General features: G+C 35.5%; 2 protein-coding genes across 3 annotated transcripts; one reads left to right on the top strand and one right to left on the bottom strand.

Annotated features, from left to right (window-relative positions):
• Positions 1-541: 541 nt before the first annotated feature.
• On the top strand, positions 542-10,499 carry LOC114291796 (ankyrin repeat family protein). 2 transcript variants are annotated; one of them, XM_028235663.2, is made up of 4 exons: positions 542-937; positions 8,305-8,700; positions 9,827-9,943; positions 10,018-10,499. In XM_028235663.2, the coding sequence occupies exons 1-4, from the start codon at positions 664-666 to the stop codon at positions 10,077-10,079; spliced, it is 849 nt and encodes a 282-aa protein (XP_028091464.1). In that variant the 5' UTR covers positions 542-663; the 3' UTR covers positions 10,080-10,499. The 2 variants fall into 2 exon arrangements, with proteins under 2 accessions (XP_028091464.1, XP_028091463.1); XM_028235662.2 differs by having other exon boundaries at positions 546-937; positions 9,827-10,499.
• Positions 10,500-11,352: 853 nt separating this feature from the next.
• On the bottom strand, positions 11,353-15,243 carry LOC114291795 (subtilisin-like protease SBT1.7). Its single transcript, XM_028235661.2, has one exon. The coding sequence runs from the start codon at positions 13,782-13,784 to the stop codon at positions 11,469-11,471; it is 2,316 nt and encodes a 771-aa protein (XP_028091462.2). The 5' UTR covers positions 13,785-15,243; the 3' UTR covers positions 11,353-11,468.
• Between the last annotated feature and the right edge of the window lie 2,562 nt (positions 15,244-17,805).

The raw sequence follows: 17,805 nt of genomic DNA, 5'->3' as shown, positions 1-17,805 counted from the left end.
AGTATACATATTCATTAGTAAGTTTTTGGCAAATGTATAATTTTAAATTGTGAGTGTTATGTTTGAAAAAAATACACTCATGAGTTTTTTTAGTGTTTTTGTGTGTTATATTGGAGTGTGTTACATTGAAGTATTATGTTTGGGATTATATTGATTGGAGTGTTACGTTTGAGAAAAATACACTATTTTTTTTTGTGTTACATTGGGAAAAAATACACCAAGAAATTTTTTTAGTGTGTTACATTGAAGTGTTACGTTATTAGAGTATTACATTAGAATGTTAGGTTTTTGTTCATAATGTGGTATTTATTTTAGAATGAGAGAAAATGTAAAACTTCTATAGTGCAAATTGTCTAAATATATAATTTTACATTTTAAAAAATTCACTTTTATTCTTAAAAAAATTAAACCAAATATATAAATGACTATCTTTTTATGTAATTTTTACTTTAGTGAGATTTTTGGATTAATAAAAAAAAAAAAAAGAGATTAAACAGTACACAAGATTACATTTTGAGATTTAGTGATGTTTTACCATAATATGATTTTTATTTTATTTTATTTTTTTCTGGTTGATTATATATTCCGGCGCCTATAAGAAAAAAATTTAGGTACCCTCAACCTCGATATATTGGTATTATACCAGTTGGAGCGAGCGCAGACATGGAGGACGAGGAGCAACTCTGCGAGGCGGCGAGAAATGGCGACACAGACAAGGTGAGAGCTCTCATAGAGTCCGGAGCTGACGTCTCTTACTTCGATGGCCACGGCTTAAGCCCTCTGATGCACGCCGCCAAGCACGGCCACGCCGATGCGGTGAAGTGCCTCCTCGAAGCCGGCGCACCTTGGAACGCTCTCTCTCCTTCCAACCTCTCCGCTGGCGACTTCGCCATGGATTCAGGCCACCAAGAAGCCTTCGACGTCCTTCTCAATGCCGGTTCGTAATTCTCTCTCTCTCTCTACCCTTCCTTCTCATGTCTTGTGACATTTTTAGATTCATTTTGATTGTATTGGATCGAACCCTAATTATCAGCAATCAAGATTGGGTTTAGCTTGGGATTCAGAGAATTCAAGGAATTATGGGAAACTGAAACTAGTTTGCGTAAGATTTAATAATACATGTAACCATAACCATAACCATAATAATAATAATAATAATAATAATAATAATAATGCGGAATTAAACTTAACAGGATTCTTGGCTCACCTTCTTCTCTCTGTCTCTCACTTCGTTAGGATGACTATAAAACTTAGAGTGATGGAATAATATCAAAAGAAGGGGAGTCACCCATCCTTATATAGAGGAGAGAAGAGGGCCAGCTAAACTCTATCAGAAGAATTCCTAATCTATCAAGGTTTCCTTCTTATCTTAGAAGAGTGATTATATTAAAATTCTAATTACTGAACTTTATATATAATATTGGCTTTATCTAATTGTGGAGTTAAAATAAAATAAAACATGTAAAAATATGTAGGCTATTGAGCCACACTAGAAAATAAATCCAACATTCTCCCACTTGGCCCATTAAGCCGATTATGATGCAATTATGAGTTTTTCCAAAAATATGCAACTTATAAAAATTTGGACTCATTGGATTCCACAATAAAAACTTTGACACGTGATCACGAATTTTTTAAAAAATAGCCAATAAGTTCAGATATATTAGAAACTATAATACTGTGATTACTTCAGATCACCAATGTGAGTCATAGCGGTTATATAACATTTATGTCATATTTCCTTCTATGCACTACACCATCGATAACCTTCACCAACCCAGTCCATTATCAGGATATATAATTATTTTCCTGAAAGACCCCTGTAATTTGTCTTGTTAAGACATTCCCTGTTTATCAATATTCAATTTAATGTGTACACACTTTTAGAACAGGAAAAACAGAAACAAAATTATTATTGCGCAAATAGTGTCAAATAAAAATAAGCACTCACGATTAACCATACACATCAAGGGTTGCTTAAAAGACACATCCTGATAACATGCTCTTTGTATGTCTTTGGTGGCAATCCCTTTGTGAATGGATCAACAATCATAAGAGATGTGCTTAAGTTTTCAATTAACACTTGTTGTTTCTGGACTCTTTCTCTAACAACTAAGTACTTTACTTCCATGTGTTTAGAACCATTGGAGTACTTTCCGTACTTAGAGAAGAAAACTGCTGCGGTATTGTAACAATATATCTTCAGCGGCCTGGCAATTGAGTCAACAACACCAAGTCCTGAGATGAATTTTCGCAACTATAAAGCATGATTTGTAGCCTCAAAGCATATGAAATGTCCTTCATTTGTTTTCTTTTCAAGTCATTCTTTGGACACTATTTTTCACTTAATTTATCACCCTTCATGATGGGTGCATCACCGGCTGAACAAAACTGCATATTGAATCTCTCCAAAACACGATCAATATATCCTTTCTGTGATAGTCCTAGCAATCCTCGAGATCGATCCCTACAGATCTCTATGCCAAAAACATAGTTTGCCTCACCCATATCAACCATTTTAAAGTTTTTTTTGGAGAGATATTCCTTGGTTTCATGCAATAAGCCAAGGTCATTACTAGCTAACAAAATGTCATCCACATATAGCACCAAAATAATGAACTTGCTCCCACTAACCTTCAGATATATACACTGATCAACTGCATTTTCCTTAAATCCGAAAGAGATAATGGTATCATTAAACCTTAAATACCATTGCTTGGAAGTTTGTTTAAGGCTGTATATGGATTTCTTTAATTTGCAAGCTAAATGTTTTTTTTTACCTTTCTTTGCAAATCCTTCTGGCTGCTCCATATAAATTTTTTCATCCAAATTCCCATTTAGAAAAACAGTTTTCACATCCATTTGATGCAACTCTAAGTCATAATGAGCTACCAATGCTAGGATGATTCTAAGCAAGTCCTTCTTAGATACTGAAGAGAAGGTTTCTGTATAGTCTATGCCTTCTTTTTGAGTAAAACCCTTGGCAACAAGTCTGGCTTTAAATCGTTCGATATTGCCTTTTGTGTCACGCTTGGTCTTGAAGACCCATTTACACCCGACCTTTTTGCACTTATTAGGCAATTCGACGAGATCCCAAACACTATTATGTTCCATGGATTTTAACTCTTCATTTATAGCATTGACCCATTTAGAAGAATCATCACTATTCATGGCTTGTGAAAATGAGACTGGATCTTTGTTAATCCCAATATCAAAATCAGATTCCTGTAGATACACCATGTAATCATCTGGAATGGCAGGCTTTCTTTCCATCTGAGATCTTCTCAGAACTGCCGGTTGTGGTGGTTCTACAATATTTTCAATGGTGGTATCTTCATGAAGTGGTGAAACATGAGGTGGTGAAAGATTTTCATTATGTTGTTCGTTTCCCTCAGCCTGTGGAATAGTCTAAGGAACAACAATTTTTTCGATAAGGGTCAAATGTTGGCACATCTACCCAAATTTCCTCGAAATTCACCACTCGTGTTTTCTCACTCTCACTAATTTCACCATTCTCTAGGAATCTAGCATTACCAGTCTCTACTATCCTCGTACTGTGATTAGGACAATAAAATTTGTACCCATTAGACTTGTCTGGATAACCAATGAAATATCCAGACATTGTTCTTTAGTCCAACTTTTTCTCTTGTGGGTTGAAGATTTTTGCCTCTGCTGGACAACCCCAAATATGTAAGTGTCTCAAACTAGGTTTCTTACCAGTCCACAACTCAAAAGGAGTTGTTGGGACCGCCTTTCTAGGAACCCTATTTAAGATATACATTGCAGTCTTTAAAGCTTCACCCCACATTAAAATAGGTACAATTGAGTAACTTAGCATACTCCTAACCATATCTTTAAGTGTACGATTATGCCTTTCAGCAACTCCATTTTGCTGTGGCGTACCAGGCATTGTATATTGAGCACAAATGCCTTTCTTTTCTAAGAATTTGGCAAATGGGCCAGGATTTTGGCCTAACTCATCATATTTACCATAATATTCACCACCCTTGTCTGATCTCACTATTTTAACCTTTCTATGTAATTGTCTCTCGACTTCAGTTATGTACACCTCAAGGATGTCAACAGCCTGAGACTTTTCATGAATTAGATACACATATCCATAACGTGAGAAGTCATCTATAAATGTGATAAAATATTTTTCACCACTAAGACATGGGATGTTGAGTGGCCCGCAAATATCTGTATGAATTATCTCAAGAAACTCATTATTTCTTGTGGCACCTTTCTTGGTGTGTTTGGTTTGTTTTCCTTTAATGCAATCCACACATATTTGAAAATCAGTGAAGTCTAGGTTTTCCAAAATCTCATTCTTCACCAATTTTTCAATTCTATTTCTAGAGATATGCCCCAACCGTCTATGCCACAAGATTGAGGATTTTTCATTAATTAGACCACGTCTTAAACCAATATTTGAATGCAGAGTTACTAATGATTGTGCAAACTCATGATTTAAGGTAATTTTATATCAACCATCACATAAATTACCAGAACCAATCACTTTTGAATTAAACATTAAATTGAGTTTTCCACAATTAAATAAAACTGAATATCCAACACGATCTAATTTGGATAATGAAACTAAATTCCTTGAAATTGAAGGAACATAAAAAGTGTCTTCTAGATCCATCTGATGACCCGTCTCTAAGATCAATCGATAGGTTCCTACAGCTACGACTTCAGCTTTGAGACGGTTCCCCATATAGACAAATCTTTCACTTTCCTTCGGTTTCCTGGTTAAGAGATATCCTTGCATGTCATTTGTAATGTGGATCGTGGCCCCAGAGTCAATCCACCAAGTATTAGAAGATACTTCAGCAAGATTTGATTCATAACAAAAAAAGAAAATTTCTTACATTTCTTTTCGAACCAAGCCTTTCGCTTGCTGCAATCTTTCTTCACATGTCCCTTCTTGCCACAAAAGTAGCACTTGACAGTGAAACCATTCTGAGCCTGATTTTCTTCCTCAGGTTCATTCTTTTTCTTTAGTGGATTTTTCTTAGATTTTACAAACTTACCCATCTTTTTCTTTACAGCTCCATGAGTTACAGCCAATGCAGTTTGACGTCCTTCCTCCCTTAACCTCACTTCCTCCTGAAGACACATATTAGTCAGTTCATTCAAACTTCACTTATCTTTATTGGTATTATAGTGAATTTTGAATGCACCGAACTGTGATGGAAGTGAGTTAAGAATAAACTGCACGAGGAAGGTTTCATCAACCTGCATCCCTAAAGTTTTAAGTTTTGCAACTTTGTCGCCATATTGAGGATGTGATCCTAAACTCCTCGGTGGCCATTATATTTCATTATTGTTAATTCAGCCATAATAGTGCCAGCAAGTGGCTTGTCGATCTTCAACAGCCTTTAACCAAATTTTACTTTAAGCGTTAGGGTAAAGTCACTAAAGAGTCCTTTGGTCAATAACCAAGTAAGATCCCAGGAAGGTCGGAGGAGTCAATATAGCCTCCCTTCTAAGTCCAACCACCTTAGATAGCAAGCTATCTTTTTGACAGATCTTAAGAGGTATTAACACAAGATCTCATAGGTAACATGGGAAAAGGCATAAACAATATACATATTAAAGCTTTGAGAATTACGATGAACTATTGATATCACATAAGTCTTTCCTTTGGGAAAAACTTAGGTATATCTATTGTCCACTCGTCAAGAATCACTTATGTAAGTCTAAAGTAATTTATGCAATTTTTCAGCTAGTCATGTTACTTTGGGTATTCAATTCTAATCTGTCAAATTACATAAGTTATATTATCCTACCCAGTTTATAATTATTTGAAAGTGACTCTCCTTTGGGCTAGTTTCAATATCCTAATTATAACTGCAATTGAGAATATTACTAACCTTAATGTTACCCTTTTAACAATTCTTTTATGTAGTTCTATATTCATAAGTTTTACAAATCTAGGCCACTTTGGCAGCTACTAAATTAGTAAACCCTATGAATACGAAACTAACCAACAATATTCCCTATTCATTAATTTTGAGTTATTTAATTATCATTAATTCAATCACAATTTTAATGAAATCACTATTCTATGATTTCTAAAATTTCTTTTATGTGATTGTAATTACCAATATAATAATAATAATAACTCTGGACGAACATGAATATATATATATATATAAAATATGACAATCATGAATATCTTATATAATAGTTAACAAGAATTACGCCTAAATAAATTAACCACTTCAATATTTTAATATTCAATGTCATAAAATTATATCATGATATCAAATTTAAATCATGAAAATATATAAATATTAACAATAATAGACAATAAGTGTGCATAATTAGACAAGGCAAAAACATAATCCTCTAATGTGATACAATCAAATAAATATATTTATTTAATAGACTGAACGATTCAACAAAATTCTAAGATTGCATTTAATCTATGCACTTTATCATGACGGCAAGCAATACACTCAATTCAATATCATATTATGATGATTATAAAAATTATTATCACTAAAATTGATAATAAATCAAAACATGCATATGAACAGCATATAGGATTACATAAAAGCCTGCACCTAGCAAATCACAAAACAAAGTGAGTGGACTGTGCTCTTATTTAGGTTAGGACCTAAAAGATCATGTTGTCTTATGAGTGAGGGAGTCCATGATGTGCATACTTAGTGGAGTGCACATCACATGCCAACAGAGTTCAAACCTTATAAACAAAAGTATGATTTTATGAATAATTATAATTATAATATAATAACAATATTCATAAATATATTATTATTCCAAGGTGTATTGATTCACAAACTAAAGCTCTGATACCACATGTAAGATTTAATAATACATGTAACCATAATAATAATGCGGAATTAAACTTAACAGGATCTTGAATTTAATACAGCTCAAAAATAAAACGAACATACCTTTGTCAGCCATTGAATTAGAGAAGTTGAGAAAATACCCCTAATAGTTAAACCGTTAATTCTTGGCTCACCTTCTTCTCTCTGTCTCTCACTTCATTAGGATGACTATAAAACTTAGAGTGATGGAATAATATCAAAAGAAGGGGAGTCACCCATCCTTATATAGAGGAGAGAAGAGGGCCAGATAAACTCTATCAGAAGAATTCCTAATCCATCAAGGTTTCCTTCTTATCTTAGAAGAGTGATTATATTAAAATTCTAATTACTGAACTTTATATATAATATTGGCTTTATCTAATTGTGGAGTCCAAATAAAATAAAACATGTAAAAATATATAGGCTATTGGGCCACACTAGAAAATAAATCCAACAGTTTGTAGAAATCTTTAGTAAGTAGATTTTTTACTTTTGTAAACTAGAGAATGACACACAACGAAACCATGAGATTGACATTGTTGTTGGTTGCCATCGCATCACAATATTTAGGATTCGTTTGGGAAGTGTATTTTTAGCTAAATAAATACTATCATCCCAAACGGACCCTTAGTCATCAGTATTGCCCTTGGTTGAACCAGAATCACAGCTTAGTCTCATTTGCTTCCTGGTTGGTTTCTAATGAATGCGGGCTCGTGATTATAAACAGGTCTTGCCTTGGTTGCCTGCCTGCCTAACGGTATTTGATATATATACATTGTTGATCTATTATGATGTGTTTCCTTTAAGTTTATACTTACATGTCGATTCACAGGAAGTCAGTCAGAAGTAAATTTCCACTCGTTTATTGGACTCCAATGCGATTCTTGTTTGCATTTCGAAATTCAAGCCTAGGATCCCATTTCTGCACAAACTTTTGCACAACGCCGTTAAAAATAGCAAAGAAGAATAGAACTTTGTTGTCCATATAAAAAAGGTCCAAAATAGAATCAGAAATAGTTGAATATTTAATAAAAATGCTAGGTACGAACCATTTTTATTTGTATTCTGGTGATTTGAATTATATTTGAGGGCTGGAACATTCAGCTTATTCATAAGAATAATTAAAATAGAAGTAGTTCTTATTAAAATCATCTTTGATTCCATATGCAAGGCACTAGAGAACAAATTTAAACAATTAGGTTGAAATTTTTGGCTTACTCTCTTCCAAGTCCCAACAAACCACCTCCCCTTTTTTTTGGTCATTTTAGATGCATTGTAAGGGTACTTGTTTTCACTTCTAATGACTTCATGTCTCTTCTCCTGAATAACACATTTCTATATACGTTAAAATTGATTTGACAATAACCCTGCATTCTCACAAGTGTTATCCATGTTGCAAGTTTAGCGTCTATACTTTACCTTCCATTTTCTCATTTTTCAAGTAAGTGTAACGTGACAGGGATACAGGCTGAGTTGATCCTTGGAACAATTGCTAGAAGATCAAACCCAAGTGATGATACTAATGGTGACTACTTGGAAGATAGAATTACTTTTAGTGAGGATAAGCTAATGGACTCCAATAGCAAGGCTATCATGATGGCTTGGGAGAAACCACTAATGGAGGCGCATGCAAAAGCTGTTTGCTCAGGAGGCAAGCACATACTGAACATTGGATTTGGAATGGGCCTCGTGGATAATGCCATACAACAATATGCACCTATTAAACACACTATTGTTGAGGCTCACCCAGAGGTTTATGGCCGCATGCTTCGTTCTGGGTGGGGTGAGAAGGAGAATGTGGAGATAATATTTGGTCGTTGGCAGGATGTCCTTCCGCAACTCGAATCTTATGATGGTAAGACAAGATTCAGTTGCTGTTAACTTATATGCATATGAACAAATGAATAGATTATGAATACTCACTTTTTTAAACTCAGTTTACAAGGGAGTGGTGATTATATTAATATAATCTTTGAGATTTGTTGCACTTGTGGTGACTTGAGAAGATATTTTTTCATGTTGCCTTTTTAGTAAAGTGATAATTACTTTCTAGTAGTTAATTTTTGTCCAAACATGTTTACTGGAAAAATGGCTCCTAGCTCAGTTTCTTGTTATTTTTATTTTCAATAAGTACTCCTAGCTCAGATTGTTGTTAGCACTTGTGTGGGTTCTCTCATCCACTAAGGTCGTAAAGTGATAGTTTAGTTGAGGCTTGAACTATTTCTTTTAAACCAAAAATGGAAAATTTCTTTTTGCACAATCACTGAATATAGATGGGACTACATCTGGTATTGAAGAAATTGAATCAAGAAGGAAACTTCTACCACTCTTGCATATAGTGCACAAGAAGTGGCTAGGAGTATACTGAATTTCCTTTGCAGCAGAATTGGACTTTGGTGGTACTTTATTATGAACTTCTGGAATCTACTTTCTTTTCTCATTAGTGGTTACTACTCACTCCCCTTTCCATCCCATTTAATATACCAACCCATAGACATGCAAACCTCATTAAATTAGTTATTAGTTTCGACTTTTACTTAATATTTTTGATGTATCTAAGACCACTATAAAGAAGGATGTGAAATGACCAAGGAAATGTGCAGCTATAGCTGATTTCTATCATTGATGGATTAAGTGCATGTTGTATTGTCTACAATGTCCCCTGCTTACATGTGCAAATACTTGTAGAAGCTTGATCAGTAATAGTGGTTGCCCGTGTTTGGGTTTGTTGTTGAAAGAATGACATGTTGTTCAATCACTCAACTCAACTTGACTGACCTAGGAAAGCTTATTAATGACTATTTGGTTGGCTAGATAGCATCTTGTTTATGTCGATATATAATTTGCTAGTTTGAGATTAAGCTTTTCTTTTTCCTTTTTATTTTTTTAATAGAAAATAATAGCTAATTAATTTGAGTATCTTATATGGCATATAGTATGCATAACTGTCCCCTTGTAATCGTTGATTCTATTTTTTCCAGGTGTATTCTTCGACACTTATGGGGAGTATTATGAAGATATGAGAGAGTTCCACCAACATCTTCCTTCATTGTTGAAACCTGGTGGGATCTACTCATTTTTTAATGGCCTTTGTGGAGGTAATGCCTTTTTTCATGTTGTTTACTGTCAGTTGGTTTCTCTAGAACTTGAGAGTTTGGGTTATTCCACACAGTTAATACCCTTGCCCGTAAAGGATTGTTTGGGAGAAGAAGTTTGGAAGGGCGTGAAACATAAATATTGGCAATTGGACACATATTACCTCCCTGTTTGTCAGTCTATACAGGATTCTGAATGATGCTTGGGTCCACACTAGTTTTTCTTGATCTTCAACATGTTTAATCAGCGGACAAGCCAGTACGTTTTACTAATCATAGTTCAAGTTTAGATGGTTAGAAAATTTATGGGAAATGATCCTTGAGAGATCTTGTGCTCTCTTATGGCTGTTTTGTAGTGTATGACCTTGTGAGTGTATGCTCTGGAGGTAACTGAAACTTGGTTTTATTATATTCACTTTATTAGATCAAGACCCAAGAATGAGTTTAGCATTTACTGTTTGTTTGTGTATCAATTCTTGCGCATTCTATATACATGCTCTGAAGTTTTCTAGCTTCTGAGCAGTGGAATAAGATTTAACAAAGTGTGTGCTTTGGTTTATTTGGATGCAATTCCATGGAAGAATAATAAGTTATAAACTTGTATGGCCACTTTAATGAAATTATCATTGATTGCTTCAGATGACTTTCTTTCATAACAATACATAATTTAACCTAACTACAGAGAAGTCTTCTTTCAGCCTATTCAAATAGCATTCTGATGTTCTCTGTTTTTTTTTTTTTTTTGTTTAAAAAAAAGACCTAATGTTCAGAATCATTGACTATATGATACTTTAAACCATTAACTAGAACACAATCTTCAAAACTGTTTTAAGGTTTAATCTGAATTGAAGTCTCGTTTTGGAGGGCATACTAATTACCGGCCGGGGCACATCACCCAAAAAAGCAGAGCGTAAAAATTCATTGCTGGCATATCAAGGGAAGCTCACAAACCTGTTACAGACTTCTGCTGCTTTTTTGAATTATTAAGGACAATTTGAATATATGGCTTTCCTCTTCATGTGAAACCCATTTTTGAATGGTGGTTCTGCACAAATCTAGTTGTGAAGCAACTTGTACAGTGAAATACCAACTTCTGGTGGTCCACTATTTATGATAATAGTCCTCCATGTGTACATTCACCATCACTTAAAATGGTATGATAGAACTTTCCCCCACATTATTTCTTTAAATTCATTATGTGGTCCACATAAGGGGGTTGGGCAATAGAACGTAGCATTAGAACCAGGAAAACCAAGTTGTCTATTTTACATTCCAATACATACGTGGTTAACTGAATAATATATCCACCCCTTTCCCCTATATTTCTATTCTGTTTACTAATTGTTCATCTTAGAGTTGTTGACAGTGTAGTCATATCTGCTTGAACAGTTGGTAGAAGACGACCAAGAATGTTAAAATGTAAAACACAAACTAGTTATTCATTTATTCTTAAACAGAGGATTTATTTACAACTTGAGGTACTTTACCACTCATGATTCTGAGCTATACCACTTAAATGTTATTATGATTATGTCCAGCCAAAAGCTATTGGACTTCCAACATTGTGCTGTTCATCCGACCATACCAGACGAGCAAAGCTTGTAGTTCCTGATGGCATTGAATTAGCAGTGAAGGTAACCGTATATGTCTTCATCTCATTAGGTTTGCTGAAAGTCAGTGATTCCGGGTCAACCACTATCTTCACTGCCTGTGTCTCTGAAGACACTGAAACCTTGTATGTTGCCGGAGTGCCGACATTAGTCAAGGTTCTTGTATACTTAACCACAGTCACTGCACTGCTACCACCACCTTGACCTGAGGATGTCTGCAGAGGAACAGCAAAAGAGGGGTAGTTAAGATCTCCCACGCTGTATTTCTTCCCCAACTCGCAGGTATAACTTTGATTTGTGACTGTCTTAATTCGAGTTGAAGTGTAGTTTAGGGCACAGAGAAAACCTAGGTAATCATCAACTGTGGCATCGTATACAAGGCCTGGGTCAAGGGCTGATACTGGATTCACATGTCCGGCGCCATAATCAAATGGTGTCGCTGGTTTCCCAGTTGCAACATCTTGTATGGTTTTGCCGTTCTTGTAGGTGGTGTAGGATGTGGTCATCAGTGCAGACTTGATAGCTGCCGGGCTCCATTCTGGGTGGGCTCCCTTGAGTAGGGCTGCTAGGCCGCTTATGTGCGGGCATGACATGGATGTACCGGAAATGATGTTGAAGCTCACCCGTCGAGTGTCTTCCTGCAATCCCGTAGGTCCAGCTGCACCAGTCCAACCAGCTAGGATATTAACACCTGGTGCTATCAAATCCGGTTTGAGTATGTCTGGTGTTATCTGGTTTGGACCTCTAGAACTGAACGCTGCCACGACCGGTGATGGTTGGACATCCAACTTGGTGCCTTGAAATGCAATTGTGGCTGTTGGATTAGAATCTGAAAACATATATTTCTTTATTGCATTAGCAGTTGTAAGACCAACAGCTGCAGTGGGTACAAGATGTGCGTCAGCCACCAGTTCTTCCCCACTGGAATCAGTGTTTGTTAAGATCATCCCTACACCACCAGCGGCTTTTACCACCAGTCCCTTTTGCACCCTAGAATTCATCCCTCGATCACAGACCACAATTTTCCCAGCAACTTTCCCGGGAATCAAACTGCCAGACAGGCATAGATTTCCATTGGAGGAGCTGCTAACGTTACCACCATACACAAGTGGCATCAAGGAATCAGATAACGGCTTTCCACTATAAAGTGAAACGCCAGAGAAATTCTTTCCATTGCCAAGGCTGACATATGCAGGGAAGTCACGGTCTAGAGTTCCAGCACCTACAGTGGTTATCCATGGTGCAACGTTGGACAGGGTACTGGAACCAGGGCCGCCATTTCCGGCTGAGCATGATATGAAGACCCCTTTTGACATCGCCCCATATGCTCCGATGGCTATGCTATCTCTATCATAATCAGAAATTGAGCCGCCAATTGACAACGATAGTACATCAACACCATCTTGAACAGCCTTGTCCATTCCGGCTAGTAGGTCAGAGCCAAAACAGCCACCATTCCAGCATACTTTGTATATGGCCACCCTGGCATGTGTGGCCATCCCCCGTGCTGTCCCTGGAGCATAGCCAAATAGGCTAGCTTCAGCTACAGCTGACCCAGTTGTCGTAGTTGATGTGTGCGTTCCATGGCCATCATCATCCCTTGGTGACTTGGATTCTATGTTCTCATCAATTGGCCCATAAACTGATTCATACCCATTTGAAAAGGACCTTGCACCAATTAGTTTTCTGTTACAACTTGATGAGCTGAAGTTCTTTCCCACCTCGCAGTCGCCTTTCCAGCTTTTAGGCACCTCGCTTAGTCCGGTGTCATCGAAGCTTTTTAACTCGGGCCAAACACCAGTGTCTAAAACCCCAACAACTACGTCGCTTGCTGCACTAGAATCGGGGAAGAACAGTGCTTCATCCTTTTCGAGTCCAAGGAACGCTGGCGTGTGAGTAGTATGAAGCTCGTATTTCATTTCTTCTAGGACAGAAAGAACCCCTGGTTGGCCTTCAAGTGATTTGGCTTCCTCAGCAGTTAGCCTCGTGGAGAAGCCATGGAATACCTCAGTATAGGCATAAAGCATGTTGGCTGAATCTGATACCGATTTTAAAGATGAATCATACCATTGGATGCGATCGCTGAAACTCACTGGCATGGTGGATTCTTCCATGTGAATGATGTAAGTCTTCTTTTCTTGGTACTTCTGCTCTTCTGCAACCACGCTCGCATGATAGGTAATTGTAATTAGAAGTGTCAGAATGAATAGTAGCCTGAACCTCAAAGATTTCATGTTTACAATGCCTCCGCAAACCCCAAGTTCGAGAGGCCAGAAAAATGAGGTTGTTTCTTTTTTGTCTAGCACTGTTTTTGTTCGTAGGGTATAATTCAGGAAAAACCTCTAATTTTCACACAGGAGACTTTATCTGAGAGCGAGATTCTCTTGGCTCCTAGCTCTTAGATCTGAGCTCTCAGCTCTCAGCTAGTTTGTTTTCACACGAGTGTTGATATAAGTATTGAGTGTGGTCACTAGCATGGGCAATACAGTACACCTTTTAAAGCTTTCCTAAATCTTGTCTGCCAAGGTTAATAAGTGGATTGGACGCACGGAAATACCAATAAAATAAACTATATGAATGATTCTAGTATTTTATTCTAATCAAATTATGTTGACAGGAAAAGAATTTTTTGTTATCACCGTGTGATAATAATATGTTGTGTACTTTGTTATGAAATACAAAGTTATGAACTCTTCAAAACAATCTAAATTTGTATCTGTCAAATGCTATCTAAGACAAGTATTCTTCTTTTTCCATTTGCTTTTGACATAGTATGATTTACTTGAAACCTAATTAATGAACAATGCATGGATGAATGTATTTATCATGTGTAGATCATAAATGAGTTTCAAACTGTGGAAACAATATAGGATGGATATATCATGGACCTCGATTGTTTTAATGTTTAACACTCGTATTTACGAGGGAAATTATATACTGCATACTTCATCACTGAACTTTGGTACAACTTGAGGATTCTATGAACTCGGATATAAATTTGATCTGATGACTCTACAAGAAGAATTACAGTTTTATAAATTCCACATGTTCCATGGAAGAGAAGCTAAACAATTTTTCCTTAATTTTTCTTCTCCAAGTTTTTAGAGGTATCTTATGCTACACGAATCTTGTTGAGTTTTCGGAGAGCTTTCAAATAGAGTCCAATTAAGAAATTGATACATTCATCATCATGAAAGAATGGGAATCAAATAGATATTGATAGCTTGTTGATTTAGACGATTTTGTTCCTACATAACATAGTGATCTTACTGGCCTTAATAAACCATTATAGATGAGGAAGAAGTGTCGTGTAAGGTGGTTTGAGGGCTCAAACACATCAATACTTTTCTAGGAGATGAATTTACGTGTATCATTAGAAAATGGCCACATAACTTGAAGGGATGATTTATTCATAACCCACTAATTAGTGGATAGATTGTGGACCATTATAATATTCGTCTGAGGTCATAATCCATACTGACAGACCCCTCTGGATGTTGGACTTTTGGAAGAGATAATCAATCGACACACCACTACTTAATCATAGTTAAACAAAAAAAATACAACCAAATTGTGGAATGATACTTTGTTTTTAGGTAACCTTTCTCCTCTAACTTAATAAAATGAAAGAGTTAAAACAATTCCTCGATAACTGTTTAGTAATTAGAGAAGTTAAGATTGGAGCAAGAAAAAAGAAAATTAGAGTTGAAAAATAAAGGACAATCATTGATATTGTGACTACGATCTTATCTGGCAGTAGTGAGTGACCAAGAACCGTGTTAACTGGTTCTTGTATCAACAAACTAATAATATCCTCTTTATCCAACAACCCACCTAGTGGATACTGATCATCCACTAAAGCAAGTGCGATGGCCACTGATAAGTGATAATCATAAAAAGCAGAAAAGGATTGGGGGGTTTTGGGCCCTTTCTGGTGATGGTTCTACTTTTGATTAACCTGTCAGTCACACTGTTGTAGTGGCCATAATGGAAGTTCTTGGGCCACTGACCATTGCGCAAAACGTACAGTTAACAAAACAATTATTGTATTTCGATTTGTGATTGAATCTGAATCTAAAGAATTGTCTTATATAATAATAATAACCAAAAGAAACGTGATGCAATGTTTGTGAGAAAGAGACAGTTTGATTAGAAAAGATGATAATTGTAAATTGTAATGGATTACTATATCTGTTGATGATTTATTTTTTTCTGCTACTTTATCATCTTTCTTGTGGCACTTAGCTGGAATGGCCCCTCCACTACTGTTTTCTGGTACTGCATTTCTGCTGTTTTCCGTGTTTAAATAATGTTTTGATGCGTACACCATATAATACTATGAATGATTGAATATTTGACTCAAATAGAAGATCTATCACATCCATTTCTTTGGAACTCAAACCACTTGAGGGATAGGCCACTGCTTTGGTATGTGTGTGTATATGCATCTGTCTGCCAGGATGGTGTTGCTGATTTACACTTGCTATGTATGTTTGTGTATTGAAAGTTTAAGCTAGGTATAATTCACAATTATATATAGTGAATGTAGCAAAAAATGAACAAATTTTCTTATTAAGATACTCAACACGAAAACATTATCGCTTCACTTTGATTTGCATCATCTTTTACTTTAGGAAGTGAGTGGAGCTGTTTCTGGTAAAAGTTGCATGTTGGACAACACCATCTTTTCTTGTCAATGCTCAATAGACGCATATGTCCAAACCCCACTTGAATTGTGGAGGTACTTCAAAATATTTGAAAACAATGTCCATGATACTTGGATCATATGCATGCCGTGTAAAATATATATATATATATATATATGTATGTATGTATATTTTTTCATGTGTGGTTATGCTATCAATTTCAATTATAATATGTTCAAGCTGGAAAACAGAGGAAGGAGAGAGATGGATTGTGATTTAGTAATTTTTAGGACTCGTATGAAAGCCTGTGGAGCTTAGGCATCAAAAACTTGGTGGCACCTATGACAACTCTATTAAAATTCAAGTTCAACCAACCCATCACTACCCAATCAATTGATTGGATCTTAGTTTTACATAAACCAGAGGAGTAGTTGTTGATATTGTGGTTGTTTTTTATTGTTTATTTGTTAATTTTTCACTTTTGTCACCTGACATTGCATATAAGAATATGTAAGTAGAAATCGATTGACTTGTTGAATTTAAATTGAGCATGCTATTATAGTGAGCCCACCACATCATCCAATTCAAGTCGAATACGTTTAGTTGGTTTTAACTTCAACTTCAACATGAAAATGAAGGATCATCAAAAAAAACATTTGGTTTTCTTTGCTAGCCCCAAAAGGAGTTTCAACACCTTGATCTCCTTCATTTCATATGAGTTTCAAAATTTCTCCTCTGTTTTAATTTAAAATAAAGATATGGATGTTTTATAACTAACTAATTGATCATAAAATGAAAATTTCATTCTATCCATGTAATAGAGAGAATCAGGATCTGTTGTTGTTAGGGTATGAGATTAGAGAGGTTTGGATTTGTTTGGTTCATTTGAACATGGTGTTTTTAGTTTTGTAAAATAGACACTCCCTATTATTGGTTCTTGACAAAATTCACTGCTCACCTATTGGGATGTCACTTTCCCTTTCAAGCATAGCCCAATTATTAGACCAATAAAGTCATAAGAAGTTTGCTAATTTCCCTCAAAATTGTATAATTAGTTCTTTTATTTTCTGTTCTCTCTTTTTTTTTTTCTTTTTCTTTTTTGGTTTTGGGGATTAGAATTGACTTGCAACAATCTTCGTGGCCTAAAGCTGTGAGGTGGGGTTGTGATCAATTATTGTTACTAGAAGCAGCAGCCCCACCTTTCCCAATAGTAATATTATAAGAAAATTAAAAAAAGAAAAGAAAAGAAAAGTTACACGACATGTCAATCCATTCTCAACCACTTGTATACATTGTAAGAATTTTGAAGAATTTCTATATATTCAATTATATTTATTGAATAAAGAATATCTCATTTATATAGAATATTAAATTTTAATCCTAAATGAATACATCACTAATATACAATTCTAATAAATATAGAACATTAATCCTAAATAGGAAACAAGAATAAACTTAAACCAATCCTGAATAGGAAACAATAAGAATAAACTTAAACCAATCCCGAATAGGAAACAACAAGAATAAACCTAAATTAATTCTAAATAGGAAACAATATTCACATAATATATATATATATATATATATTAATATTATTCTCACACCCCTG

This window comes from Camellia sinensis, chromosome 3, assembly GCF_055761805.1.
Source record: "Camellia sinensis isolate YWXY chromosome 3, ASM5576180v1, whole genome shotgun sequence".
NCBI classification, from domain to species: Eukaryota; Viridiplantae; Streptophyta; class Magnoliopsida; order Ericales; family Theaceae; genus Camellia; species Camellia sinensis.
The sequence above is the reverse complement of the archived record's forward strand: the minus strand, read 5'-3'. Positions and strand labels throughout refer to the sequence as shown.

What these genes read in the sequence shown, in the direction of transcription:
- LOC114291796 (XM_028235662.2), top strand. Translation starts at nt 664, where the DNA reads ATGGAGGACGAGGAGCAACTCTGCGAGGCGGCGAGAAATGGCGACACA. An exon ending in CGACGTCCTTCTCAATGCCG is followed by an intron (nt 938 to 8,304) that starts GTTCGTAATTCT and finishes GTAACGTGACAG; the next exon opens with GGATACAGGCTGAGTTGATC. An exon ending in GCAACTCGAATCTTATGATG is followed by an intron (nt 8,701 to 9,826) that starts GTAAGACAAGAT and finishes TATTTTTTCCAG; the next exon opens with GTGTATTCTTCGACACTTAT.
- LOC114291795 (XM_028235661.2), bottom strand. Translation starts at nt 13,784, where the DNA reads ATGAAATCTTTGAGGTTCAGGCTACTATTCATTCTGACACTTCTAATT.